This window comes from Cyprinodon tularosa, unplaced genomic scaffold (assembly GCF_016077235.1).
Source record: "Cyprinodon tularosa strain WSP-4 unplaced genomic scaffold, ASM1607723v1 ctg304, whole genome shotgun sequence".
In the NCBI taxonomy this organism is placed as follows: Eukaryota; Metazoa; Chordata; class Actinopteri; order Cyprinodontiformes; family Cyprinodontidae; genus Cyprinodon; species Cyprinodon tularosa.
Genome location: NW_024039013.1, coordinates 1,358,171 through 1,384,573, shown reverse-complemented (window position 1 = coordinate 1,384,573; position 26,403 = coordinate 1,358,171). Strand labels below are relative to the sequence as shown.

General features: G+C 37.9%; 4 protein-coding genes across 8 annotated transcripts in view; 1 reads left to right on the top strand and 3 right to left on the bottom strand.

Annotated features, from left to right (window-relative positions):
* Positions 1-4,053, bottom strand: part of zfyve9a (zinc finger, FYVE domain containing 9a) — a 36,453-nt gene extending 32,400 nt beyond the window's left edge. For 2 of the 3 annotated variants that reach the window (XM_038291939.1, XM_038291941.1), the window contains exon 1: positions 3,830-4,053. The gene's annotated coding sequence lies outside the window, so the exon portion shown is untranslated. The remainder of the gene's footprint in view (positions 1-3,829) is intronic. The other variant, XM_038291940.1, reaches the window with a different exon arrangement.
* Positions 4,054-7,307: 3,254 nt separating this feature from the next.
* Positions 7,308-14,075, bottom strand: LOC119787859 (transcription factor BTF3 homolog 4-like). 3 transcript variants are annotated; one of them, XM_038291906.1, is made up of 6 exons: positions 14,057-14,075; positions 12,909-12,968; positions 9,374-9,487; positions 8,892-9,093; positions 7,891-7,950; positions 7,308-7,747 (listed from the first exon to the last, which is right to left on the bottom strand). In XM_038291906.1, the coding sequence occupies exons 2-6, from the start codon at positions 12,960-12,962 to the stop codon at positions 7,701-7,703; spliced, it is 477 nt and encodes a 158-aa protein (XP_038147834.1). In that variant the 5' UTR covers positions 12,963-12,968; positions 14,057-14,075; the 3' UTR covers positions 7,308-7,700. The 3 variants fall into 3 exon arrangements, with proteins under 3 accessions (XP_038147834.1, XP_038147832.1, XP_038147833.1); XM_038291904.1 differs by lacking the exon at positions 14,057-14,075 and adding an exon at positions 13,361-13,497; XM_038291905.1 differs by lacking the exon at positions 14,057-14,075 and adding an exon at positions 13,361-13,458 and having other exon boundaries at positions 12,909-13,016.
* Positions 14,076-14,199: 124 nt separating this feature from the next.
* txndc12 (thioredoxin domain containing 12 (endoplasmic reticulum)) lies at positions 14,200-22,613 on the top strand. Its single transcript, XM_038291903.1, has 7 exons — positions 14,200-14,381; positions 16,242-16,302; positions 16,447-16,499; positions 18,250-18,323; positions 18,479-18,548; positions 19,966-20,049; positions 20,739-22,613. The coding sequence occupies exons 1-7, from the start codon at positions 14,282-14,284 to the stop codon at positions 20,816-20,818; spliced, it is 522 nt and encodes a 173-aa protein (XP_038147831.1). The 5' UTR covers positions 14,200-14,281; the 3' UTR covers positions 20,819-22,613.
* The window catches only part of gipc2 (GIPC PDZ domain containing family, member 2), a 26,484-nt gene continuing 22,691 nt past the window's right edge, over positions 22,611-26,403 (bottom strand). The window contains exons 4-6 of the mRNA XM_038291901.1: positions 25,943-26,055; positions 24,840-24,921; positions 22,611-23,502 (exon numbers count right to left, since the gene is read on the bottom strand). Of these exons, the coding sequence (XP_038147829.1) occupies positions 23,351-23,502; positions 24,840-24,921; positions 25,943-26,055 (347 nt within the window). The 3' untranslated portion in view covers positions 22,611-23,350. The remainder of the gene's footprint in view (positions 23,503-24,839; positions 24,922-25,942; positions 26,056-26,403) is intronic.

Sequence of the window (26,403 nt, the reverse complement as noted above, 5' to 3'; positions counted from 1 at the left end):
CATCCCTAAACCTTTGTGTATATTTCCCATAACAAGACCACCTGACCGGTAAGGTTTTGCACGTATATGCAACGAGTAAACAATGAATTAATGTAACCATAGAACTCTCAGCGAAGTTGTGAAAGAGCAAAGGAATAGTCCATGATCAAGTGTGAAAAGAGCAAAGTAAAATATCGGATACTAAAAATTCAGTAGAGCTGATTATTGCACTGGGATCACTCTGGTTACATGAACTGTGAATCTACTCCCTTCCTGAATCAGTAACAGAGAGTCTTCTGACCAGGCATCTCCAACACAACTTAACTCACTTGGACAAAAGCCATCCAACCAGGTACCAAAATTGTTATGGAACCAAATAGGGCTCAAATGATTAATCATAATTAATCGATTATTGAAATAATAGAGTATAGACACTCTAAAATGTGCCTTTAGCTGACAGTAACCCACTTAGAGCAGTTATAATATTAAAATTGTAAAAAAAAAAATATAAACATCTTGCAAAAAGGGATGCGTGTATATACGGATGGATGGAAAACTTCCTCTATAAATCAGGTCTCTTAACTTCCATGCTTCCTAAAGCAGGAATGCTGGGCCAGCAAGTTCACATCCTGCTAAACAGCACTTTAAGATCCAAACACAACGGCTACTGAGGGTGGACAGAGGAAACCTCAAATGATCACTTCCTCTGTTTAAGAATGGTCTGACATCACTTTCTAGCAACGCGTCCCATGACTGAGTGACACCAATTATGTAATGTTGGGACAACTCTGGGAGTTATCCCGTCGCTGTCCCTTTAGAAACGTTGAGTGTTTCTTGGCGTGTCGAAGGAAACAACAAGCACAGGTGGGGTGAATAAATCTGAGATTTTAAGAGGAAGAAAAATAACAAAAAGAGAAGAAAGAGTTGCTCTGCTTCACAGTAACTGTCAGGAGTGATTATGAGCTCTCCGCTTTACGTTCTGATCTACTTTAACCACCTTCAGACAGGAAAGGCAGCGCAGGGAGCCGAGCTGCCACCAGGGAGAGGCTTGTAATCATTTCTGAAAGCGTACAGTAACCTACATCTGGGAAGTCTCTGCACACACAGGAGCCTGTCTTCGGATGGGCGCCTGTTGGATCAGTCGGCTGAATAAGCCCCTCTGGGTTTTTAATACCACCTGAAGATGGAGTGTCGGTATCATCTTCTCTTTCGACAGGTAGAAACCCTCATCAAATATCCAGTTTATGTTTCATGGCCTAAAAGAACTGCCAGGGAGTCCAGGAAAGAGAGAGGCCGTGTTATTTCAGTCTAGAGAAAAAAATTACCTGCTTTTAAGAGAAACATATCAAGGCTGCATCGATTGTCAATTGAACACTTGAATGGCCAAACTTATCATGAAGTTTCTAACATTTTGTCCCTCCCATGTGTGCAAACCACCGAAAAGCACAACAGATGACAGAGAAGTATTTAAAGAAAAAGAGAAATCATCATCGGCCTTTTATAATTCCTTCAAGGGAATTATCATTTAGAAGAAAGAGAAACATTTAGAGAGCCTTCATTTAACTTCCTGAAAAAATACATTTTAGGTCAATTGAAGCAAAGATAAGTGAAAGTTATTCATTTTGTTTGGGTGAACAAAGAGGGAAAAAAAGTTGAATCTACAGGTTTCAAATGGGACAGATGTGCCTAGAAATTAAAATCATCACATGAATCAGAAAGCAGTTCTTTAATTAAGTTATAGGCATGTATTCCACGTTAAAAATGCTTTTTAATTTAAAGTTGAATGGATAGAGGCGGTCTAGTGGTTAGGACATAGAGCTTGGAATCCTGAGGTTCTGAGTTCGAGCCCCATTCCCACAGACTGCCACTCTGGGTCTCTGAGCAACACTGCTCCCCGGGCGCCGCACAATGGCAGCCCACTTCTCCCCAGGGGGATGGGCTAAATGCAGATGTAAGCCCTCTAGGGTCCTGGTGTCTAACTCTGCATGGGAGAGGCAATTTAAGATTTTGCATAGGCTTTATATCACTCATGTACTGTAGATAGACACAGATTTGATCCAAACCTTTCAGATCCCTGTAATAAATGTCAATCTGTTGCAGGTTCATTTATTCATGGTCTATGGAGCTGCTCTCATATCCAACAGTTTTGGAGTATAATTGTTCAACAGCTAAGTCTGATTTTCAAATGTCATCTACATCTGAGTGCAAGTACCTGCATATTAGGACTGGAAGATGACCTGCCAGTTGATTTTCGCCACAGAGACCTTTTACATATTCTGCTGCACTGCGCCCGGAAATGTATCTTGGCCTTGTGGATCACTGACAAACCCACCCCTCCTCTAAACCAGTGGAAACAAACTGTGACTGGTATCATTCCATTTGAGGCTTCTTCTATGGCATTAAAGGACAAACCCGTTGCATTTTATTGGACCTGGGACCCATTTCTGGGCTACCATGATGTCGCCACATCTCACAGGGTGAGGTCAGCGATTATGGACCTGGCCTGGGAAAAAGACCCAGAGTTATAGTGTGACAAGCTATCATATTTGAGTGGATATTATTTATTTATATATTTTGGTCTCCCTGATTACTTATTTTTTTGTTTTTCCTCGTTTTTTTAATTGTTTTATTTTATTTATTTGTTTTGTGTATGTTGTTTATTATGTTAGGCCTGAATGTCTGTATCTTGCTGTGTTAAATAAAAGTTTAATAAAAACAAAGTAAAAAATAAAAAAGCAGAGGTAAATTTCTCCAATGTGAGATTAATAAAGTTCAATAAAAAAAGACAGCTGTAAATAAAGAATGAAAGAACAGATAATCAAATCAATATAAAAGCAGAGGAAATAAAGCGATGAGCTGATTGGCAAAAATTGATGGGTACAACTTGTAATATTGAACAAAATCTTTTTTTTTATATATACATTTCATTTTTAAATCTAAGCAGGCCGATTTCTATAGTGTATTTAGGAAGGCTCAGGAATTCTTTCCTAATAAAGCCTCCTGTAACCTTAACAGGACCCTGGTGACCGCAGTGTGAGGTGGCTGCAGGACACACAGCACCAAGCAAGCAACCCTATAGGTGACCATCAGCTGAGGTTATGCAACCACAACTCACACTGTAGCTGTGCCTGCAGGCCAAACCATACACATCTATATTTTTAAAAACTCCTTCACAGGTAGAAGAGGTGAACAGAGTCAATAACAAAACCATCAGGTTACAACTACCGGGGATATAAAATGAAAATGGTTGCAGTTTTTTTGTGTGTGTTTGTTATGATGTTAGCTTTAGCTGACTTTTCCTCACATCTGCACCAGCCACCCCGAGAGAAAGGCCACCTTTAACTTTCATACTAAACGTCAAATAAATACTGAGTGAAAGTTAAAATGCAGATGGCTGAGGAAACCTTCTGAGCGGTTTGGCAGCAGGCTGGAGCGGCTGGGTTTCCAGCCCCGGTGATTCAGCGGGCAGTCGTGCGCGCGGTGACGGCGGAGGCTCGTTGCTCACGCGGACACCAACACCGTTACCGCCTCGGTGGTCAGGTTGTAGGATTATAGTGATAATAATCGCATTAAAATGATTTACATTTATGAAAATTATCTAGGAGTATATTTCCCCTCTTTGTTTCATCTACTAGCAGTTTTAGCTGCAGCTTATAACGTAGCGTAGAGCGTGTAAATGGCGTAGAAATCAGTAACCGTTACGACACCTTTTAGGGATTCTTCACACTTAAAAGAAAAAAAAAACTTAAAATGTCGTAAAAACCTTCCGCTCACTTTGCTAACATCAAGTTGCCGTTGCAATGGCGGTTTTAGAGCCAAGTAGACCAGAAAAACAAATCCGGTTACTCACCAGAGGAATCCTCATCCTTTCTTTTTTTTTTTTTTTCTTACGTAGATTCCCGCGCGGCTCCTCTGTTTTCTCCCTTCATAGCTAATCGCCTTTGGAAGCTATTTTTGAGTCTCACTGTTTAGACTTCCCTCCTCCGTCTGCTCGACTCGAACCGCACTACTCGAAAAGTGCAGCCGTTATCCTGCTGTAGTTGTGCAGAGGATCCTCCCCCCCAAAGGCTCAATACTGGGAAAATAGGGATAAATTGTATTAGCTAGAATGGACACATCCCACTTCCGGTTTTGCCTTTCAAAATAATACTACCTTCGTTATTTATTAACGTTTTTGTGTTTTGTATTTTCATTGAAATTTTGTATGATACACACATAAGTAAATAATCATCTATTGATTTCCAAACTTGTGTAAAAAGCTGAATTGAATTTGTATTCAACCCACTCACATAGACAAATAACCAGTGACCCAGTGACCAGGGTGGGGTTATTGCTTCTTTTCATAGGGACACATAAAAAAGGAATTACAAACGTACCAAAAAAAGGAAAGAGGCTAAAAGCACAATGTTAAGGATTTAAGTAAGCCTTAAACTAAAAGGTTGCAGACCACTGATCTAGCTGAAGGTTTAAGATTATTGTAATTTAGAAATAACTGCCAAAGTTAATAGTATAGGAAAAATGTGTATTTGGTCCAAGGGTTGAATCAGTTACAGTCTATTCTCCCAGCGTTCATTATCATAAGAAATCAATTTAGTGTCACGCTAATAAGCACATTTTTTTTAATTAGTAGCCTATGTATGCCGTTTTAAAAAAAGATGTGTAATGATGCAATTGAAATAAGAAAATTTTTTTTTTTTTTTTTGTATTTCAATTGTAAATCATCATATTCTACTGGCGAATTGCCTTACCTACCCACCTCAAGAGAAAATGCACATATTTGAAGAGAAAATAGTTTCAGCAGCATTTGTTTTCAGTACAGGGGCCATAACATGGGCCAGTCCCCTGTCAAGAATCCCCTATACAACTAACCTGCATTGTCCCTGTTTGGGGAAATGTATTTATATGAAACCCATATAAAAGCATATGTAGATATACACAAAGGTAATAAGTTGTTAGATGTAGCATAAGTCAAAAAGACTAAGTAATTCCTTATCAAAAAGTAAAAGTTTTTTTTTTTTAAAGCCCTGTTTTTGTTTCATATTTTTGTTCTTCGGCCCCATGCAAAAGAAACCCTGGTAAATTTGGTCTAGAACAGTTTATCTTTGTAAGTATTAAACCTTTCTAATTGTTTATTTGCTGCTTTTATTTTCTGGGTGATTGATACTGGTTTCCGGTTCTGACGTAACGTCTCTCTCTAACTTGACTGTGCTCAGGCTGCTGCTCCCTGCAGCCCAGCTCTCTGCTCTGAAGTCCAGCCGCTGCAGCAGGGACATGATGGCTCGGTCCGGGCGGGAGGTGATGTGGGGTGAGTCCCGGGGCGGATCCACAGCTCCGTCCCGCTCACCCACGGCCCGGAGACAGAAAAATAAAATGACTCATCCAGTAACCTTCATCCTCAGTCAGGCCTCTTCGGGAATGACAGAGAGAGAGAGAGAGAGAGAGAGAGAGAGAGAGAGAGAGAGAGAGAGAGAGAGAGAGAGAGAGAGAGGGAGAGGGAGGGAGGGCAGCCATTGATCAGCAGCAGGATGCAGCACAGAGGATCAATGAAACAGGATGTGGAGTGTAAAAGCAAGTCAGACTCAGATAGCCATCCTCAGTCACACACACATCCAGACTTTGATCTAGTTCACTCACTAGTGAATATTAAAGTCTAACATTAAAACGCCAAGAAAATAAGATTTCTTATATTCTCTATAGAATATATGCTTTTGCATCCAATCCCCTTTACTGTGGTAGCACTTAATTTAGAGCAAGACCAAAAACCTTTTCCAGTCTCCTTCAGATTCTCATTTAAAACATCAGGTTTTAACTCCAATCAGTTCTCCTGTCACTGTTAAAGACAGAAATCCCACAGCATGATGCTACCATCACCATGCTTGACCCTGAGATCGGGTTAGCGAAAAAAAAATCGATACTCAAATACACAGTATACATACTGTGATTAGTGTTTGCACAGTTTTGCAACTGTTACTTTTACATTTCTAGATTTGCACGTTAAAATAAAGTATTGCGTAATAGTTTTAAAAATGTGGTTGTTTTCTGTTTATTTGCTTACTTATTTAACCAGTAGAATCTGTATTCATTTGAGAAAGCATGTTTTTATGCTTAGACAGAAAAAGTTTTTAAAATATGAATACATATATTTTTATGTCTTTAATTGGCATTTTTTGAATCCCCATGGTATCAAAAATGGTATCCATCATGTTGACAAGAACCTGAGTTTATGACCCCATCCTCTTCGGCATGGTTGAGGTGTCCCGCTGTATGTTTGGTGGGAAATATAAAGTAGAACGGTAACACTTTCCTTTTCAGTACATTAATAACTATGCAATAACATGGTAATAACTTAGCAACTAACATATTACTAGATAAGAAACGTTTTATGGAGATTTTTGGTCAGTGCTGGTGCTTCAAATTTTAGTCTGACAAGGTAAAGTCAGACTTCTTAGATATCAAACCGTTATTACGAGTAACTCAGTCATTTCACCGAGAGCAATAATGTGTCTAGTAAAATGCAGTTTATTACTTGGCATAAACAGAAAACCAACCTAGAAGACGGCAAGCCAATTTTCTTAACTAAACTCTTATTTATATGTAACTTGAGTTCAGTTATATGATTTATTAACCTGATCACAAGTTACAATTTACTCTGTAAAGTGTTGGTAGGTTGTGGCCAATAATAGAAACCTATGTTGCAACCTAATGGGAATTACCCACTAAAAGGGTCCATTGTTATATAGTAACATACAATTGTAATACCATGCAGGTAATTACCTGCATATATACCTTAATTTTGGGATTATTACCAAATAGAGTTTTTCTTGTTACCAGGTAATATAGTGTGACTTGCTATCTTTTTAACATGTTATTACATCTTTATTGGTGTACTGTAAACAAAAGCGTTACCCGTATAACTACCACTGGTTTCTTTATCCTTGGATTTTTAGTTAAGGAAGATCTTGGTAGGTCTGTAGTTGTTTCATACTGAGGGCAGATGCAGAACCACTATATATATATCTATGCTGAGGTTAAATTATACACAGGAGGATCTAAAATATTATTTACAGACCTAAGATGAACCACTTTATGCTAAAGGAAGCTTAACTTTTATTTTTGGTATTCAATTTTGAAAATCTGGATTGTTCACAATTTTAGTTCATAATATAAAAATCCAATCGAAAACATCAAGTGATAAAATGGATCAAAGTTACTCTTATAAGTTTATTAAAGGACTTACACTGTACTTAATTGCTTCATACATGTAGATACTATGGATGGCATTATGTTCTCTTTAGCTGATGTGAAAGTGCAATAAAAATAAGCAACAATAGCCCAAAAATAGTTTTTATTAAATCCATAACCCTCGTTACAATGTCAAGCACATCATCCACTTTACTTAAATCATCATTTAATAAAGAATCTCTTAAATACCAGCTGTGTTTCATCGCATAAAAAGCTTATTTCTGTAGAAGTTTTGAGCCATTTGTGACGAGAGCCTTATAGATGCCAGTCGCACTTTCTACCAGAACCGTTTCTATATGAGGATTTCTGCAGATAGCAACGCTAAAGTGATTCACTTCTTTATAAGTGATGCACTGCACCTTAAACTGTTTCCCCACCAGAGGAAATGACCTTTGCAAGTCTGCAAAACTTAAAAAAAAAGAAAATGTATTAAAAAAAATAAACAAAAAAAAAACACCCAACTGATGAAGACAAATTCATCAGTTTGCTTCATTTTTGGATGCTTCATCAAAGTTCTCCACAAGATCTGGAAGACACAAAACAAAAATGTTAGCATTTCATATTAGCAGATGTAAACTAATAAAACAAAATCAACTCAATGCCTGAACTTGTTTAGCTAGCACTCCTACAAACAGATCTTATTTAAGATGCAATTGTCTGGATCTCTACCTGGTACATCATCGTCTTCCTCTTCCGCGTTCTCTTCTTTGACGGTTTTCAGCTCCATTGCTGCAGAAACATCATAAAAAATATAATAAACAAACAGTTCTTGGATTATCTAACAAAAACAAACTGCATACATTTCTGTAGCTTGTGAAGAATCAAATCATGTAATCAGATTCTACTAAACAGCATTTGAAAGGATTTTTGTTCATATATCAGTTCTGACTTTTGCAAACTCTCCCCTAGATCTGTTATGCAACCCTTCCAGAACTTTCCTAACTAATCCTTCATTTTTCCCCTCGCAGCTGAAGGTTTGCTAAATACTGCAGTAGAAATCTGTCACCAAAAAAATTTGCTAGAGCAAAAAATATCTTTAAAATTCACCCCAAACCAGCAGGTAAAGTCTGAGTCTTTTACAGTATGTGTTTGCTTGTGGAATAAGGGAAATGCTTCCCTCTCCACCTCTTAGTGGATTTTCCTTCAATTAAGAAGTTATAAGCCTCAGGTCCTGTTTTTAATCAGGAGTGTCATCTAATTCAGTTTTAAAAACCTGCTTGCAAGTTTTTCTTATTTCTTAAGATCACACTTTAATTTTTTTAATTACAATTTACTCTTGAATTTGATTAGTTTGGTCAGATTTAATGATTCCAGATTAGATTATTATTACTCTAACGTCCAAAAAAACAAGAGGCTTTCCTCAAAGAACAAAATTCTTGCCTTAAAAACATGGTGAAATGTGGTGTGCTTGAAGGCTGCGCAGTTTGCAGTCTTTTATACAAGAGCAAAACATTAAATAATTAAGGAGAGCAAGCAGAAAACGTGGTGCAACTCAACACTGAACGTCACCCTAAAACCAAGACCTCCAAGGTGAAACACAGCAGTGGTGGTAGCATGGTGTGATGAGCCTGCTACTCCTGCTGCACACAAATTCAACAGGAATCTTGCAACCCGGCATGGAAACCCAGCCGATAACCCAACCAGGGGGGGTGTTTTAGCAGCATGCTCACATTGCCGTGGGAACTGCTCGGCCAGTTTGCGCAGGCTGCTGAGGCTGTCGGCTCCCAGCTGGCTCAGGATGCCCGGCAGCATCTCCGTCAGCTGTTTGGTCTCGGCGTGTCCTGTGATGGCGAAGGTGTTGGCCGACAGAGAAGCCTGAACTTTGGGGTTGTTGAAGTGAACCACCGTCCCATCGTCTTTTATCATATTCACCTTAAGATGAAAAACAGTTTTGATGAGAGACGCCATGCAACAGTCTCAACTCCAAAGGATTATTTAGATTAGATTTTTTTCAAACCGTGTGTTAGCTGAAAGTCTGTGAGCTGAAAGTCCTTATAAAGTGGATATTAAAACGACAGGGGAAGACTTTACTCTGACTTTCATCTTCCCTTATGTCTTACGACACAACGCTTGATAAAAGATTCAGGAAGCGGAGACAAAACATATCTAAACAGTGAAAATTTGACGTCGGGTTTTTCTCCCGAGCTCTCACCTCCTCTATCCCTGCGATGTTGTTCACTGCCAGCTTCTTCAGCGAGCCCTGCAGCTTTTTATCATCAGCTGTCGCCGTTTTGTGAACAACCTTTTTCTTCCTGCGTGCAGTCCCCTGGGAGACAGAAAAAAAAACTGATTTAAATATCAAAAAAGGAGGATTAAATGAAAAAACGGAATCAGGAAAACTAGTGGCATCAGTTCAAGTCGCCTATCCTGACTTTAATGTCAGTTCTGTGTTTAAAAAACCTCAGATTGGTCTTTTAAAGGTATAACTGAACCCTGGGGAGTATCTGTAGAACCTGTTTTAGATCCAATTAACCTTCCAGAGTTAGCAGTATTAACTTCATCTAAGCTTTCAAGTTTTACGTTAGATCCAGTTCCAACCAAGTAATTTAAAGGGAGTATTTCCACTAATTTCCTCCTCCATTTTAGATGTGATTAACTGATCCCTGTAACAGGGATACAAATCTAAAACTTCTACGGAAGCTGTAATTAAACCTTTACTTAAGATACGATCTCTCGATCTAAACAACTTTATCAATTATAGACATATTTCCTAACTTCCTTTCTTATGTACATATAGCAACAAAATAGTTGCTTACAGTGTGATGACTAAGAGCTTCAGTCAGGTTTTAGAGCTCATCACAGCACTGATGAAAGATCCTGATATTCTCATGGCCTCATATAATGGACTTTTATCTGGACTTGTCCTCCTATGCTTAGTTCAGATCAAACGCATTTTCAGCATCAAAAAAAGAGACTGCAAAGACTTGTCTTGGATGGTTGTACATTTAGAGGTGAGGCGCTCTGGATGTACGACGACCCTATGCAGTCAGTCAGTTCATCAGGATTATGATCCTATCGAAATGTTCTGTTCCCCCCAACCGCATACCGCTGGAGATGGCGAAGGGAGGCACTAGTGAGCTCTGAAGCTAGCAGGGCTGTCTGGGATTTCCTGTTGCAGTTTGCATCGGCTGAAAGTGAATTTAAGGCAGGTAACAGGATATCAAATGGAACATCTTCCGCCAGTAGATGTTAATATTTTTAGTTAATAAAGGCAGTAAGAAAATGTTTTAGTGGATTAATAATGATCTCGCCCACAGACAGCTGGACATAGGCACAGCATCCCTTGCGAACCCGCTTTGGATAAGCGAGACAGAAAATGATTGGATGGTAATGATCAGAGCTCACTCTCTTTTCCCTTATAAAAAAAAATAAAAAATGATACAGGTGATCACAATATTCTTTTAGAAAGGCTTAAACGGTCTGTAGGAATTAAGGAAACAGCACTAGGCTGGTTAAAAATCTAATTTATCTGACAGATTTACATTTGTTCTCGTTAATGATTAACGGAGTGACAGGACCAATTCTCTATACTTTATAGATGCTCCCACTTGGTAAAAATATTAGACAGCATGGGGTTAATATAAATTATTATGCTGTTGATACTCAGCTACGTCGGTCTATAAATCCAAATGAAGCTAACCCATTACATAGACTAAAGGCAAGTCTTGAAGAAATAAAAACCCGGATGACTCTTTATCTTTCTGCTCCTGAATGCAGACAAAACAGAAGTTATTGTCTTTGGACCAGAGTTCTTTGAAAAAGAAGCTCATTAGTCAGTAACTTCATTTGGATGGGATTAAATTGATCTCAGATAATAAAGTTTGGTGTTATCTTTTATCAGGATCATTTAAGTTCAGGTCTCTAGAATTGATTCATTTCACTTCTGGAATTAGAAATAGAAACCTTGATACTGAAAAACTAGTCAAGGCATTTTCTATGGCAATGTTAGAGTTTGGCTTATTGCGATTCTTTACCATAAGGAGGGCAGGAATCTTAGGGGGGTATAAAACACTGCAGCAATGGTTCCAGACATTTATCGGCAGAGGTGAGAAGTAGGCCTAAGTGATAAACTGCTTTACCGTTACGTCATACATTAAAAAAAAATAAAAGTAATTTTGCTGTTTTTTCTTTGTGCACTGATGGCTGCAAAGAGGAAGCCGAGAGCACGTTTTCAGAGTTGAACGCGAGGCAGGCCGATTTTGAGCGAGGGTGTGCAAGTTTAAACGATGCACATTGTTCTCTCTGCATGCTCAGTTCGGTGGCACCAAAATTACAAAAGAACATGAAATGCAAAGTTTGTCTGAAAAATGTTCTGGACTACCCAAAGTAACACATCCAACCTCCACCGTCTACAGCACAACCACACTGTTCAGTTCAAAGATGTGCAAAAGGCTCCCTTACCTTTGAACAAAAATGTTTCCATGAGAGGAAACTGTTTTTCCAGGTCAATGAGACATTGTTGAATGTTTAAACCTGAATGGGTGCAAGACTTTAATATTCAATTGAAAGTAATATGTAATGTGATTTATAACTAAATCGTATAATTCTTTTGAAAAAATATTGTTCAATTGGTCATAAATAGGGCTGGGTATTTTGGCCAAAGTGCTGAATTGATTCGATTTTGATTCATACAGTCCTGAATCGAATAATTTTGATTCGATCTGTTTTTACAATAATGAAAGAGGTTCAACTGTGTTTCAAAATACTCATGTATGTTATTTTTTTTCCTTGTCATATTAAACATAAGGTGCAAACTCGTAAATGAGACAGTTTAAACTTGAGATGTGAACAAAACTGTCTCAAAAGTGAAAAAGTGAAGCCTCACATTAACAAGCAGACGTGACACAGCAGACATGCATGAGCTGCATTATCTCCACTGCAGAAACCATATTTGCAGCATTGTCTGTCTGTCTGTCCGTTTTTCATGGTCAGGCCCCAGTTTGTTAATGTCTTCAGTCAACATTTTTGCTATATTTGCAGCTGTCTGACTTCATCTTGGTAGTCTGTAGCACGAGATGCGAGGCGCCACTCGTTTTCAATGTAGTTGGAAGTCACCTTAATGTCACATATCCAGCACATTATCTTTAGCTGTTTTAAATCCACAATGGTTCCAGATTTCAGTTGGGACAGCTTGCTGAGCGGTGTGTTACTTGGGTCGGCATTTGCACACACCTGGTTGAATGTGAACGTCACGCGCTTCACTTTAAAACTAAACGATCTCATTCCTTACACATCGATTTTGCAAAAATCTAAAGGAATCGAACCATTAATCATTAAATTGATTTTTTTACCCGGCCCTAGTCATAAATCATTATGTTTAGTTAAGTCCTTGTAGAAATCTGCCTCAATGCCAACAATTTACTTTTATATTATTTTTATTAGCACTTTTGGTGCCAGCAATGAATCCAAACAAGAAATGAAGAAGCATTTCAGTACAGGGGCACTGGAAGCAAAAACTTTCACCACAGAAATAACAAATATTGCCCCCTAGTGTGAAGCTAAAAATCTCACAGAGAACTGAGACAAAAGCCCCAGGGGCCCCAGATGGAGGGGCCAATGTTCTGTCTGACAATAGAAATGCTGAGGTCAGACCTGGCAGGTGGAAAATACCAACACACTTCTTAACATGTTGGATTAAAAACCAGAGCAATCTAAGCAAATGGGAGATGTAAAGTGGAAATCCGTACCTTTCCTCCTATTCGGACCTGAGCTTGAAGTTTGGCAAGCTTCTCTTGATTCATAGTGATCTGGAAAACAAAACGAGCTGAATCCAAACCAGAGCAGCAGAGATGCAGCTGGCGACGGATGAACAAATAATAAGAATAACAGCAACAACATGAAAACAAATGTACTAAAACTTAATTAAAAACCTAACAATTCTATAGAGTGCCAAACAAATAAATAAACATAGATTTTTATTATTTTTATTAGACGTTACCATTTTTAAATAGCATGTGTCCTATCTGGCTAACTGATTTGCTGAAACAGCTTCATTAGGCTAATACTACCTATGGGGCTAAAGTCACAACATAGAATCATTTCACTAAAACAAATATTGACTTTACAATAGTTTACCATAGCATTTACACTTTAAAAGAGTCTCGTGGGATGTTTTAACTAGTTTAAACAGTTTATTTACCTGCAATAAGGGATTCTGAGTATGCTGAAGCGATATCGCTACAAATGAAATAGCATGGGCTGTGGAGCGTAGTAAAGTGTAGCAGAAGCACAGCCAACTTCCGGTCCAGGTTTCTAGAATATAACTTCTATATTTTCTTTTTTTTTTTTAACTATCATCAATTTATGGGTTTTATTTTTTCAAATAAATAAAACTAAGCTATTTGGGATATATCTTATAACCAAACGATTTGAGCAGGGTTAAATAACAGTTTTTATTTCTCAATTAGGGCTTTTAATTTTAACTTTTTGGATGTATTTCCGGTTTTACAATTGTATTTTCTCGTCTAACTTGACCGACAGTAGCATAGAAAAGCACGCGGTTGTGTGGATGTGATGTCACGTGGGCTTTCCGCAGAAGGAGGAAAAAACGCTGTTGGCCAATAGGAAGCAAGTACCGCACGTCTATTATTATCAAGGGGCGGGTGCCTAACTTTTATGGTGCCTTCAATATATACTGAATAATCGGAATTCCAAACCCTAGGTCGGAAGATACAAATCAGGTCACACTTGGAAAGTTGGCAAAAATAGAATTGTGTCTTTGCATTTCTGTCAGTTTTGCAATATTAATCGATGAAACACTCATCATTGTGCAAAAACCGTCCATTAAAATATAACACAAGCTAAGCTGGAGTAAATGCATATTAAACCTACTCACCGACCACAAAAATGAAGAAATCCCACTGGTTTTATAATTATGAATGAAAAAAAACAAACAACAATGACGTATTTTTTAGCTTTGTTTTCCTATTCCCGAGGTAACCCCAACGCCGTACTAACGCAATTAATTTTATTTTGAAATATTGCGGTTGGACATCCGGGTTGCCAGCGCTCACGTTCCCTACTTGTTAGCTACGGCTGTGGGCGAACAAATACGGCCAAAATGCAAATATCTATAGTCAACCTCGTTGTTTTCTCTTTGCTGCAGGTTTTACTTTCTTTTTCGTGTTTTCAAGAAGTTGTTGAAGCAGCAAGTGGAAGAGGTGAGTTTATATTTGCCGTAAAACTGGTTTAAGTTGACATTGTGCTCATTGAAAGTGCTCTACAGAGAAGGACGCTTGTTTTTGTGTTCACATCCAGGGTCCCATTGTGTGACTTCTCGAAGCCTTTTCAAAACATGTGTCCGTTAATCAAAGGCAAATAGTCTAGTATTTCTGGTTCGCCCGGTTTTACTGTTAGCGTAAATTAAACTAAACTGTCGCAATATGGGTTTGACTGAAGAACAAATGCATTACAGGACATTACTCATAATCATGGTTATATATTCACCAACATTTTAGTTCAAACTGTGACTTTTTCACTTAAACAACTCCCATACACTTGAAAGCTACTTGGTAAAAGCCATTTGAATATTTGATGTACTTCTCTGCCTAATAACGAGCATTGCAGAGAGGAATGGCTGCACTTTATTGCATTAAAAGACTCAGGATATGCAGTGGATTTGAGAGAAAGGAGGGAAATGGACTGAACGATTTTTCTGGAAATCTAAATTGCAATTTTCAACGATTAGGATTTTATTTCTATTTTCTTCTGAATTATCAATAAGCATTTATATGTTTTTTCTCCAGGGTTTCAGTTTTTTTTCATGTTCTTGAAAGCTTGCTGTATTAAGGGAAATAATCATAAAACTTGTCTGCAGTCCATTGTTGCAGAACTTTAATGTAACTTTTGTGTGAAAAACTTGCATATTGCAGCCATTCTAACACAGTCTTAAATGTAATCTGACAAATATGAGGACTTCTGCGATTTATGATATTGCATCTGTTTAAATAGTGATTACGGTATATTGCAAATGTAACTAATATCCAGCCCTACAATGGGTGTGGTTTACTTTATATGTGATTTACAAAATACAGTTCATATACTGAAAATGTCTCCCTAAAGTTTGGAAGTTTCTTTTTAGCTTTAAAAAACAAAACAAAAAAATGCAGCTGACAGCAGCAATAGCTCCATTTTTGACTTGATCTAGCAAACAGACAACTTAAAATGGTAACATTTGGCCTAGTTCACTTTCAGTGAGGTGGAGAGGGGTGAAAAAGAACAACAACAAAAAAAGCATAATGACAGCAACAAATCCCTCAAAATCTCTCCCTTCAGGGATTTACATCGAAAGGCAGGTGAACACATAAGCTTTGTCTGAAAGGCAAACTCCTTTTTAAGAAAAAAAACATCAGACAAAGTTACCAGTAGCAATGGGTCTGTGATTGATTCCTTCCTGTAAGCCAAACACAGAGGCTCAGGGTCAAAGATTTGCTCTTTAGGGCATTAAACAAGAAGATTATACACAGGCATTGGCTCTGTTTTTGGCTCCATTCAGGAAAGAGATGGAGCTAAATGCAGTGTAACCAGGGCAGGAGTGTCCGTTGTTTTTATGATGGGAGAGAACAATTTGTAGAGGAAACATAACTTATCCGTAGTTTGTTCAGAAAAGCATTACAACTGAGCCCAGATGTTCTGTACCATGGAAGGTATCTTTGTGCCCATCCCCTCTGGATTCAATTTATTTTCTGTTCTGGACAGTTTATAAGAAAATGTCAAACATATCACTTTGCTTTTTTAAATCCTAACATTCCTATTATAGATTGAAGTAAATTCTTGTTTCCAAATGGGTTTTTAAAGTGTCTGCCTTGAAGACCATAGCCAGAAACTGATTCTACCAGAAAAAGCTCTGATATCTGAGATATATACTTTTTATTTAGTTCGTTAAAACACAAGTTACCACAACTTCACCTTTTTTTTAAGTCTAGTATTAAAGCAGAAGTCTTTAGGTTGGTGTTGTGACCTCAGGTGTTCAGACCCACCCTGCTGCATGTAAATATGACACCAGTTCTTTGTTCTGACAGGGTTTGGAGATAACATCCACTGGAGGACACTGGAAGATGGGAAGAAAGAGGCTGAGGCCAGGTAACTCTGCTTTCAGTTGAGCAAACATTAACCCTTGGTCTAAAAAGAGGAACACCACACCTTCATGTCAGCTGACAAACAATGACCACTGTGTACAAAAAGCTGTTACTCTGAGAGATGTTCATTTTCTGATTGCTTTGACAGCGGGCTACCAGTCATGGTCATCATCCACAAGAGCTGGTGTGGAGCCTGCAAAGGTAATTTACTGGAAAACATCTCCTAATAAATGAGACCTTGGTATAAATTCAAGCTCATAGAGATTCATGTAATTCATCTCAGCAGAGGCCTGAGGCCTGTAACATGAGGCAGGATTACTGTGTTTGCGAGACAAATAAGCCTCAACCCTGACTTTTTGGTACCACAAAGCTGGATTAGTTTTCAGCTAGGCTAGTCACCATGGTAACGGACTCTGAATGGTAAACCTGCTTCGGGACAGGCTAGCGATCCTGAATCCTAGAAAAAGCCCCACCCAACAGCCAATCAGCTGTTTAGAAAACAAAACAAAACATCCTCACAATAAAATAGCAGTTAAAACAAAAAATTGAATAGTTTTAGATTTATTTTATTCTTCCTCCTTTTTGACACACCAGCCTTGTACTATTCTGCATTTGTTTTCTCCTGTATAATGTCCTCATAAATGCTGGCATTCACTTGTTTCTTATATAATTGTTATATGAATCTAAATAAAAAAAAAGAAAAAAACATACCTATAAGAAAATAAAAATCAGAGCACTAATTGTGAGAAGATCTTTTACATGATCGCTATAAGGATATGAGCAATGCAGGTTTTCACTTGTATGGTATTGGTAAACTGCCAGGTAAAGAAAAAACACTAAGAAGAAGGCTGTAAAGTTTCTGTGAAATGGAACATTGGTGATATAAAGGAGAGGTGAAACGGAAATGCCACAAAGTTTCATTGAAGTAGAAAATGCATTTATACATTTGTGTATATTTTGGGCTGAATTTGAGGACTTTCACTGCTTTAAAAGCAGAGCAGATTTTCAACTCAAACATCTGGATGACTTTCAGACTGATCACTTCTTTTATTGATATGATGCAATTGTGGCATCAGCTTCCAGCTTTATTGGAGCCCAAACGTTATGAAAAAGTCCAACTAAACAGATGAAATGATGGTTTTTCTGTTGGATTTTTATCTCCTAAGTCCTTTTCACTCCCGAGGGGATCGTAATTAACATATAGTACAGTGATTGGGTAACTGGCAGCTTTAGATGCCACTGATGCGAAGTTGCATATTTATGTAGTCGGCAATCCTTTGCTAGTCATTTGAAATCTCATTCATGCTGCCACTGTGTTTGACTTTTCATTTTTCTACGTAATTCTGTAGGAGGAGTTTTTGTTCCTCACAGGAGAAATATGGCGCTCTCCCTTCTGCGCTCATGGTTGTGATTGGTCTTCTACCTTGAACCCGCCCCTTTATACGTGCAGGCTCACAGATTCATGATCAGTTCATGCTGAGTTGAGTTAGTGAGTCGTGGTACAGCTGATCCTGATTGGCAAGGTGGATTGGTTAAACTGGATAGGCTGAAAGTAATCCTGCTACGCTGAGCACAGGATGCTTCCGAAGTCAAGGCAAGCAGGGAATTAATGAACTGGCTATAAAGAGGAATATAAGAGAAACCTTACCGGGAAAACTTTCTAAAGAGCACAACACAGGAACACATATGTTGGAAAAAAATATGTAACCCTAATTATATTTAGGGATTCATTCAGGGTTAATAAAAAAAAAAAAAAAATTTGAAATTGAAATGGAATCAAAAGCTTAAAAAGAAACAAGATGTTTGGAAAATGCCAGATTAGGATGATCTCAAAGCTTAAGTATTGGAAGGTTTTTCTAAATGTGGTATTATGTTTTAAGGCTTAAATTGAAAACATTAAAATATTATCACGAAATAACTTTTTTCTTAAACACCTCTGTTGTATTTTCAGCTCTAAAGCCCAAATTTGCTGAATCCAAGGAGATCTCTGAACTGGCACACAACTTTATAATGGTGAACCTGGAGGTAAGGAGCTGCTGCACCATCTCTCAATATGTTAGACATCAATCCTTTATTATTATTTTTGTCTCACCTAGTCAGAATTGTCTCACAATTTCCTCCACTAACCAGTGCTCAAACTCCTTGTATTCAGTCTGCAAATGTTTATTGTATTTACACAGGATGAAGAGGAGCCAAAGGATGAAGCCTTCAGCCCAGATGGTGGCTACATTCCTCGGATTCTCTTCCTCGGTACGAAAAGCCCGCTGACTGGGGCGGCCCACTAGATTCCTGTGGGGGGGTGGCTGTAGTTATCATCAGGTTTAGAAGCGAAGATATTTCAAACATGTTCTGACAACAGCACATAGATATTCTCTATAGTACCTGATGATACTGATAACTGGAGCTGAGCTTCGGTAAACACTACAGGCCCCAATAATGTTGATGTTCCAACAATGTTTGCAGTCAGTGCTCAGATGTCTGTCTGAATATTTCAGGAAATATTTGCAAAGATCGTTTATTTTTTTAACAGCTGAGCCAGACGAGAAATAAAACTGTTATGAAAACAGATTTCATCTCTACTTCCTGTTCAGTAAGGGGGGAAAAAACCCTTAGTTTTAATCAGTGATTCATTATATCTGTTGACCAGAATCTATTCTATTTGAACAACCTTATGGTTTTTAGGTCATAAGCTAGCCTCAAATGAGATTTTGTTCCTTCTAGTTTAAGTTTTAACCAGCGAAGCTGGATCAGCTTCTGACCTCCTGTTGGTTATCGCTTTGTTTGCTCCAATGGATAATATTTGTAGCAAGTAAATGGCAACTGTTTGAGTTATAAAAGAGCTTCAGAGCCAGTTGTGGTCCATAACGTTTGGTTCTTGATGCTCTCTGCCTCATATTTTCCTGATACTGAGGAGGTTATATATTTGAAGCGAACTGAGCTTAAAATGCCAGCTGAAGGATTCTACCTACTGCTTACTTGCAGGCCAGTTTTTTTTTATACTTAAGGTGAAATATTTATATATTCAAATCTTCTTGCCTAATTATGAATTAAGTTAGTTTTTAGAGCAAATGGCCCATTTTTAGAGCTACTAAACTCCTTGTAATAATTACTGAGTTCACTATCATTTGAGTAATTGTTTCAACCTGGTATTTAAGAAACCTTTATACATTTGGTTTTTCTTTTTAATTTAAGCTATTATATCTAAAATCAAAGTGGTCTATTTTTTTTTTCCTTACAATGTCTTTAAGACATTTTTAAGGTAGTAAAGGTGTTTTTTTCTCTTTCAAATTGCACTAGTACATTTTTATTCTTTTATTGAAATTATTTTAGAAATTTAATTGCCATTTTATTATTATATTGTAGCTATAGTCCCTGTAACTGTTTAGTAGCTTAGTTGTTTTCTTTGCTAAGTGAATGCAACACTCTGGATGAGTCAGAATAGTTTTTTTTGTATTGTTTTGTTTTCTTATATCTGTGAATGAAGAAAGCTCATGGTTTGGTTTCAGTTTTTTATCATCTATTTGATGTTTAAAGAAGAGTTAAGGATTAACTTGGATCAAGCAATGAAAATAGAGCAGTCTGTGAAATGGCTGAACTTGCAAGCTTGTGTTTATATTCCAGGTTAGAGTAAAGAAAGTTTTCTCTGTGACTTTTCTTCTGCTCCCAGATCCCAGCGGCAAAGTTCATCCAGAAATCACCAACAGAAACGGGAATCCCAATTACAAGTACTTTTACAGCACAGCAGAACAAGGTAACACTCCAGATTGAACAGCTTCTCTGTGGTGCAAACATATTCAGTAAATGTATTTTCTATATTTCAAGCAATAAAAATTTATTTAAACTTTAAAAATGTTGATCAGTGGGTCTGTAGGGTTTCTTTGTGGTTTTCTCTGCATTTTAGGAGCTTTATTTTCCACTCTTTTCTCTGTAATCCTTCTAGCGGAACCACTCAGATTATTCTGTAATATTTGCTTCAAATAGCTTGAAAATTAGGGGGAAAACATAATGCAATGGTTGAATAGAATTTATTGGAGGAAACATTAAACTCATCCAGGGACATGAGAGATGTATGTAATTAACCATTTGCTCTGTACCTTAAATAGCTTTAAACTTATTATATCTGGTCTCATTGGAACCAAAAACATCAGCAGCTCAAAGTAGGAACAAGCTTGAAGCCTCCTGTTTGTAGTTTTATAAATGCGGAATGAGGAATTCGAGACATGACTGCAGCCTGTCGACGGGTACCTGTTGGTAGCATTAAAATTATTTTTTGAGAGCATCAAAAGAGCATTAAAAAGCATTAAGTTAGAGTTATTCACTCCTGTATAAACCCTGTTCAGTCAAATTTGGCCTTTTAGAAAACAGACCGTTATATCAAGCCGTTTGAAGAGCTTTCTTTACTGATCTGCTGTCTTCCTTTGGCTCCTCTCTGTTTCTCAGTGCTGTCTGGTATGAAGGAGGCGCAGGAGAAGTTGACCGGTGATGCCTTTAAACAAGGCCACACAGGAGACGAGCTGTGAGGAGTGGAAATAAAGAGGAGAGAGGGGGGCTCCATCAACGCTGCAAGGGCTACACTTCCTCTACATCAGCTGCTGAGATCCTTCCATCAAGTCCCTTTGAATATTTATACATCCAACGATAGAACGTAGGTTTAGTCTCAGATGATTTTTAAACCCACGTGTGCATGAGTGTTCCTTTCCGTCCTGCATGGTTTTCCCAGCTCTGCAATCGTATTTCTTTTTTAATCATGAATGTTTCTAAGTTACTCTTTACTAAATGTCAAAGCATTTTACTGTATTTTCTGTCAGTAGAGGATATAAGCGACTCTAGTCCGTCTTGTTAACTTTCATTTATTGTTAGATTCCAGCTGTGAATACTGTTTAATGCATTGAATTTTTGTTTTTTTGTTTCTTTCTTTGACATATACAGGTACAGAAACAGACAAATTAGCCATGTTATTTATGCTAATGAAGAAATCAGCATTTGATCTGTAAATTAGTCATTATTTGAAAGTAAGGCCTAGATTCATGGGGTAATTTAACATTTTTCCTAAAGAGAGAAAATCTCAGGAAAACTGAAAGTTTTTTTAAACTGGAAGTAAAACAGTTTAATTCGGTCAAATCTGATTTAAGAGATCAAGCAGTTTCGTTGGGATTTTTAAATCATTGTTTCAATTCTGTGTTAGAAACATTTGGTGTTTTGGAAAACATGGTAGGATGGCCCTGGAGGCTCGAGCTCTGGGCCCTCAGGTGTAGGTGGTCTGCAGGTTTTAGACACGTTCCTGTTGCAGCACTACTGGGTTAATAAACAGAACTGGTTTTAGGTTCTGATCCAATCCAGGTATCGCAATTCAAATCTGACTTCTCCGTTTTTTGTAGGCCAAATATTTTTTTTTTCCCGTCTGAAATTGGAAAGTTTATCTGCAGAGAAAATGCTTCCGACTGGATGTTAGTGTATGCAGATTATTAATGTAATATTAACTAACATACACTGCAAAGCTTTTAGGTTTAAAGTTTGTTTTAAATACTAAAGTATATGAATACAGTTTGTTTTAGTAGTGCATTTTGTGCCAATACTTTAAGTTGTATAATATTCACCTGATGAATGATCCTTTATTTTGCCTGATATTCTATTTTTTTTTTTTTGGAGCATCATGAGCTAAAATATCAATTCGTTGAGCCTGGATTGTGAACCATTTTTAAAAGTGGAGCTCCCATCTCTAAATTGGGTCAACTAGACATCTATAGAACTGTAAAAAGCAGAGACATGTTTAAAACCATGACCGTCTTCTCACCAGGACTGAAAAAAACAAAAGGCTGCATTAAATTGAGAGAATTTGTTTAGTTTCCCTGTTAAAGATGCTTTTGGTCCACTCCTGACATTTAAAAACTACCAGGGAAAAAACAAAAAAGACTGTTAAGCCAAAGATGAGCTGCATTTTAATGGAAATGAAGTGCTAACTAATATTTGTTGGAAGAAGCTTGTCTCTTTCTGGTTCTTCAAGTCAAATATTTTAACACCTTCAGTGACGTGCTTCCAGAGATGATCTACTGTAATTTACCAGCCCATTCGCCATGTACATACAGACATTAAACCCAGTTTTTTACTTTCTTTGAATCCTATATAATCCTGCTGTGTACAAGCTTTGCCGTTTTGTTTCTGATGCATGTGAGGGAAAAATCAAGTCTTTTTTTACTCTTAAAAGGAAACAAAAGCCGACTTCATGTCTTGATGTATTTTATACACGTGCCAAATAAAGGTTTGTTGTACAGAGTCATTTTGAGGCTAGTGTATTAAAGACAACTGAAACCATTACAATATGTCACTTTTTTATTGAAATGCAACAACAGTGATCCCTTATGGTTGATGGCCTACATGGCTACGGACAATCCTAGATCTATAAGCCTTTTCATTATAACCACAACTTTGTGGGTTTTTTATAAGACAATAATTCACATGAAAAGTTCAAACGAATCTAAATATAACCATTAGACTAAAACACAGTAAAATCATGAGGAAGGTCCGTCATCGACATGGCAACGGCCATTTAAACAGAAAATGCTCAACAGATAGGAGCCGAGAAATGATCCCAAGTCATCTGCTACTGGATGTGACTACTAGAAAGATGGAAGTGAATCTATATAATTATTCTAATTACACAATGCTGCTGTAAAATCAGCAGCATTCTTATATATTTAAAAAAATTCTATAAAAAGATGTGCCGCACATTTGTTTATCCAAATATAAACAACTAGAAAATAGATTCGGAGTATGACACAGGGAATTTAAGGTTAGGAAGGTGCAATTTGTAGCTGCTGTGATGAACGTCTGAGTTAAGGGGGGGCTGTCCAAGAACTTTATGCCACATCTGGACTCGATACTCAACCTTGTGCACACTGGAGGCAGGTCAAGTGTCCGAAAATGGATTCCTGATAACTTAACACGTTAAATAATTTGTCTATGTCAACACGTCAGCCTGCCTGTTTGTCCAGTCGGCTTCAGAGAGGTGAGGTGGGAGAGGAGTGTGTGGGGGGGTGGGGGCAGCAGAAAACCTAAAGTCTCCCCTGCTTGGCGTCTCCGATAGCCCCCCACACGTCGAAGACAAACTCGTCAGGGAAGGCGAAGTCTCCGAGGGTCTCGTCCAGAGCCATGGCGAACTCGTCTGGGTTCTTCTTGTCCCGGCCGACTTCTACCATTGTAGCGGCTAGAGAGAAAAGGAAAGAAATAATAGTTCTCTTCTGACTAATGGACTGATAATATCAGCAAAACGATTCTGTATCGTTAAACATTCTCTCCTATTGGGTTTGCTGCCTTCACAATGCTGTGACATATATATTTTTAAATACATATACACACATCACCATTTAAACTTTCTTTTTTGAAATGACCATTATTTGATTTTATCAGGTAGTGGTCAGTCGATGGATTTCATGCATCCTCTCCTTCCTGTAGCAGATGAATTAGGGAAGTCTATAACTGTCTTGCCCAAGTAGCAGGTCAGGATAATATTTGGATCCAACATGTTTCTCTTCTCTACCACAACAAAAGCATTTGAACACAATATGCTGCTATTTTCCACTTTATGAGTGGTAAGGATCATGTTTACCAGACCACATGAAGGCAGCATATGTTTCCACCCTCAGCTCCTATCATGAGCTTTGAAGTCTGGATGAACAAGATCCTGCAGGTAATAGGCTAAAATGAGCTTCCTCTGTAGGATGGTGGAAGAGCTCTGGAGTAGAGCTTTTGTTTCTCCACATTATCAGCAAAGCCTCCTTAGTTCTTCTCCTTTGGAGGTTTTCAAGGTTCATCCCACTGGAAGGAAACCTAGGAAAGATCCAGGACCTGCTGGAGGGACTAAAAATCCTGTCTGACCTGAGAACAGCTTGGGATTCCCAATAAGCTGGAGGAGACGGACGGACATATGGGATTTCTGTTAATGTTCATGACCAACTGAACATAAAACAAATGCAGGAAAATTACTTAAAATCACTAAAAACAAAGAAAGTTTTGTTTTTTAAGAGACCTATCAACCTTCAGAGAGGCGTATGTCCTTTCCATCATGTAGAATCAAAGACTTTGTCCAAAGATCCGCCCTAATCCCTATATAGGGCACTACACAGTGGTTAAGCCATATTGCACGAGTGTTAAAATGTTTACTGGATGAAAAAGTAGTGGACTTAAAATTCATGCACCTAAAGTAGTGATCATCCATGGTCACTAGACGAGCCGATATATCCTAGAACGCTTTGAAAGAGCTCTCCTTGCAAAGCACCATGGGATTTGTTGTGTGCCAAGAAAGAACAAAGATGGCGCAGGCACTGTGTGGAGAGGCGGAGTCACGTGACCATCGGGGAGCGAAAAGCAGTGATCATCTGTCCACGGGTCAGTTAACTGAGTTCAATATAAAGTCCCGCTCTAAATGCTGATTGGGGGGTGAGGGCGGACGTTCGGATGCAGCCTGGTCTGGACTTCTTTTTATGACATCACTGCATTCGTTCTAATATCATGAACTGCATCCATTGATGTTAATAAACTTACCGAGCTCGGTGTCTCTGATCCCCATGTAGCTCTCCAGGAGGTCATCTACTTTCTTTATTGCTTTCTCATCAAACTCTGTCGGCTGCAAAACAAAAACGGTTCCAAATATTTGGTCAAGTTTTTTTAAACACAAAAGTAAACTCAAGCTATTGCTTGTTTATGTTTATGTTTATGAAACTCCTATTTATGATAGAGACCAGCTAAAAGTAAAAGCTTTCATAGCTAAAATACCACTTGATAAATGTTGGTTTCTTCAATTCTTCATATAAATCAAAAAAAGAAAAATCACATACAACTAAATCTCACTTGAACTTTGGTCAAAATTAGGGTATTCTTCTTTCTTTTAAACATGTTATATTACCAGGAGTCCTGGCTTTTTAAAGACATGTAAAAAGCATTAAAATAAAGGTAATCTATTGCGGTAGCATAGTCTCACGCTGCAATATGAAAAAAGGAAAAAAAGAAATAAGCTTTAACCAGCTATCTCGCGTTTGCCATCATCAACTCTTGGAAACATCAGGAAAAATCATTAAATAAAAGTTAAATGGCTGGTGAATTTTTAAATATTACATGTAATTTTTAGGGTATTTTTCCCTATTGAATACACAAATCTAATTCTTACTGAATTTTCAGACTAGGATTATGCTGCTGCAATAAAATGATTTATTTCAAGGCTTTTCACACAGTTTTACCCAAATGCTTCTGGAGAGATGGAAACCTACATTTACAATAAGATTAATTTTATTCTCATCAACCAAAGAAAGTTTCCTGTTAGAAATTTTGGTTGCAGTTTCTACTCTATGTCATGCTTTGGAAAATCCTGTTATATTATGTTAAACCAAAGAGGATGGAAGTAGCTAAAAATTACATTGTGAAGCACATATTTCACTGACAGAGATGATGTGTTGTGGAAAGTCAGTGTGACAGTCATCAGAGCAGCTAATCATTGGACTCAGGTTGAATAATTCAATGAGGCATTCACACTACAGCTCAGCTGTCATTAACTGACTGACAAAACTTTAATTATTCAGTGAATCACACTGAATCATCCAATTACTGTGTTAGTGGTTATATAAGGATAAAATAAACAGAGAGAATCCTACCTCATCCTCCACTGTAGCTGGACCTTTGGAGCGAAGTCTCAAGGTGCTCCTTCCTGTGCCAATCTTATTTTCGCCGCCCGGCTTGCCGCCCTTTGACCGCGGCTCAAGCATTTCTGTGAAAGGCATTACAGGAAAAACAAAACTGTATAATGCAAACTGCTTTCTTTGTCTGTGGCAACTATGCAAGTCATTGAATGCTAAACATCTTGTCACAATATTATCCTGATGTCTGTATTTATAAATCCCCTGAAAACAAAGCTTGTTTCTTGTTTCTGTAATTAAACCTCTGCTTAAGAAACCGTCTCTTGACCCAGATGACTTGGTCAATTATAGACCTATATCCAATCTTCCTTTCTTATCCAAAATTCTTGAGAAAGTAGTTGCCAAACAAGTTTGCGATCACTTCCACCATAATGAACTTTTTGAAGAGTTTCAGTCTGGCTTTAGAGCTCATCATAGCA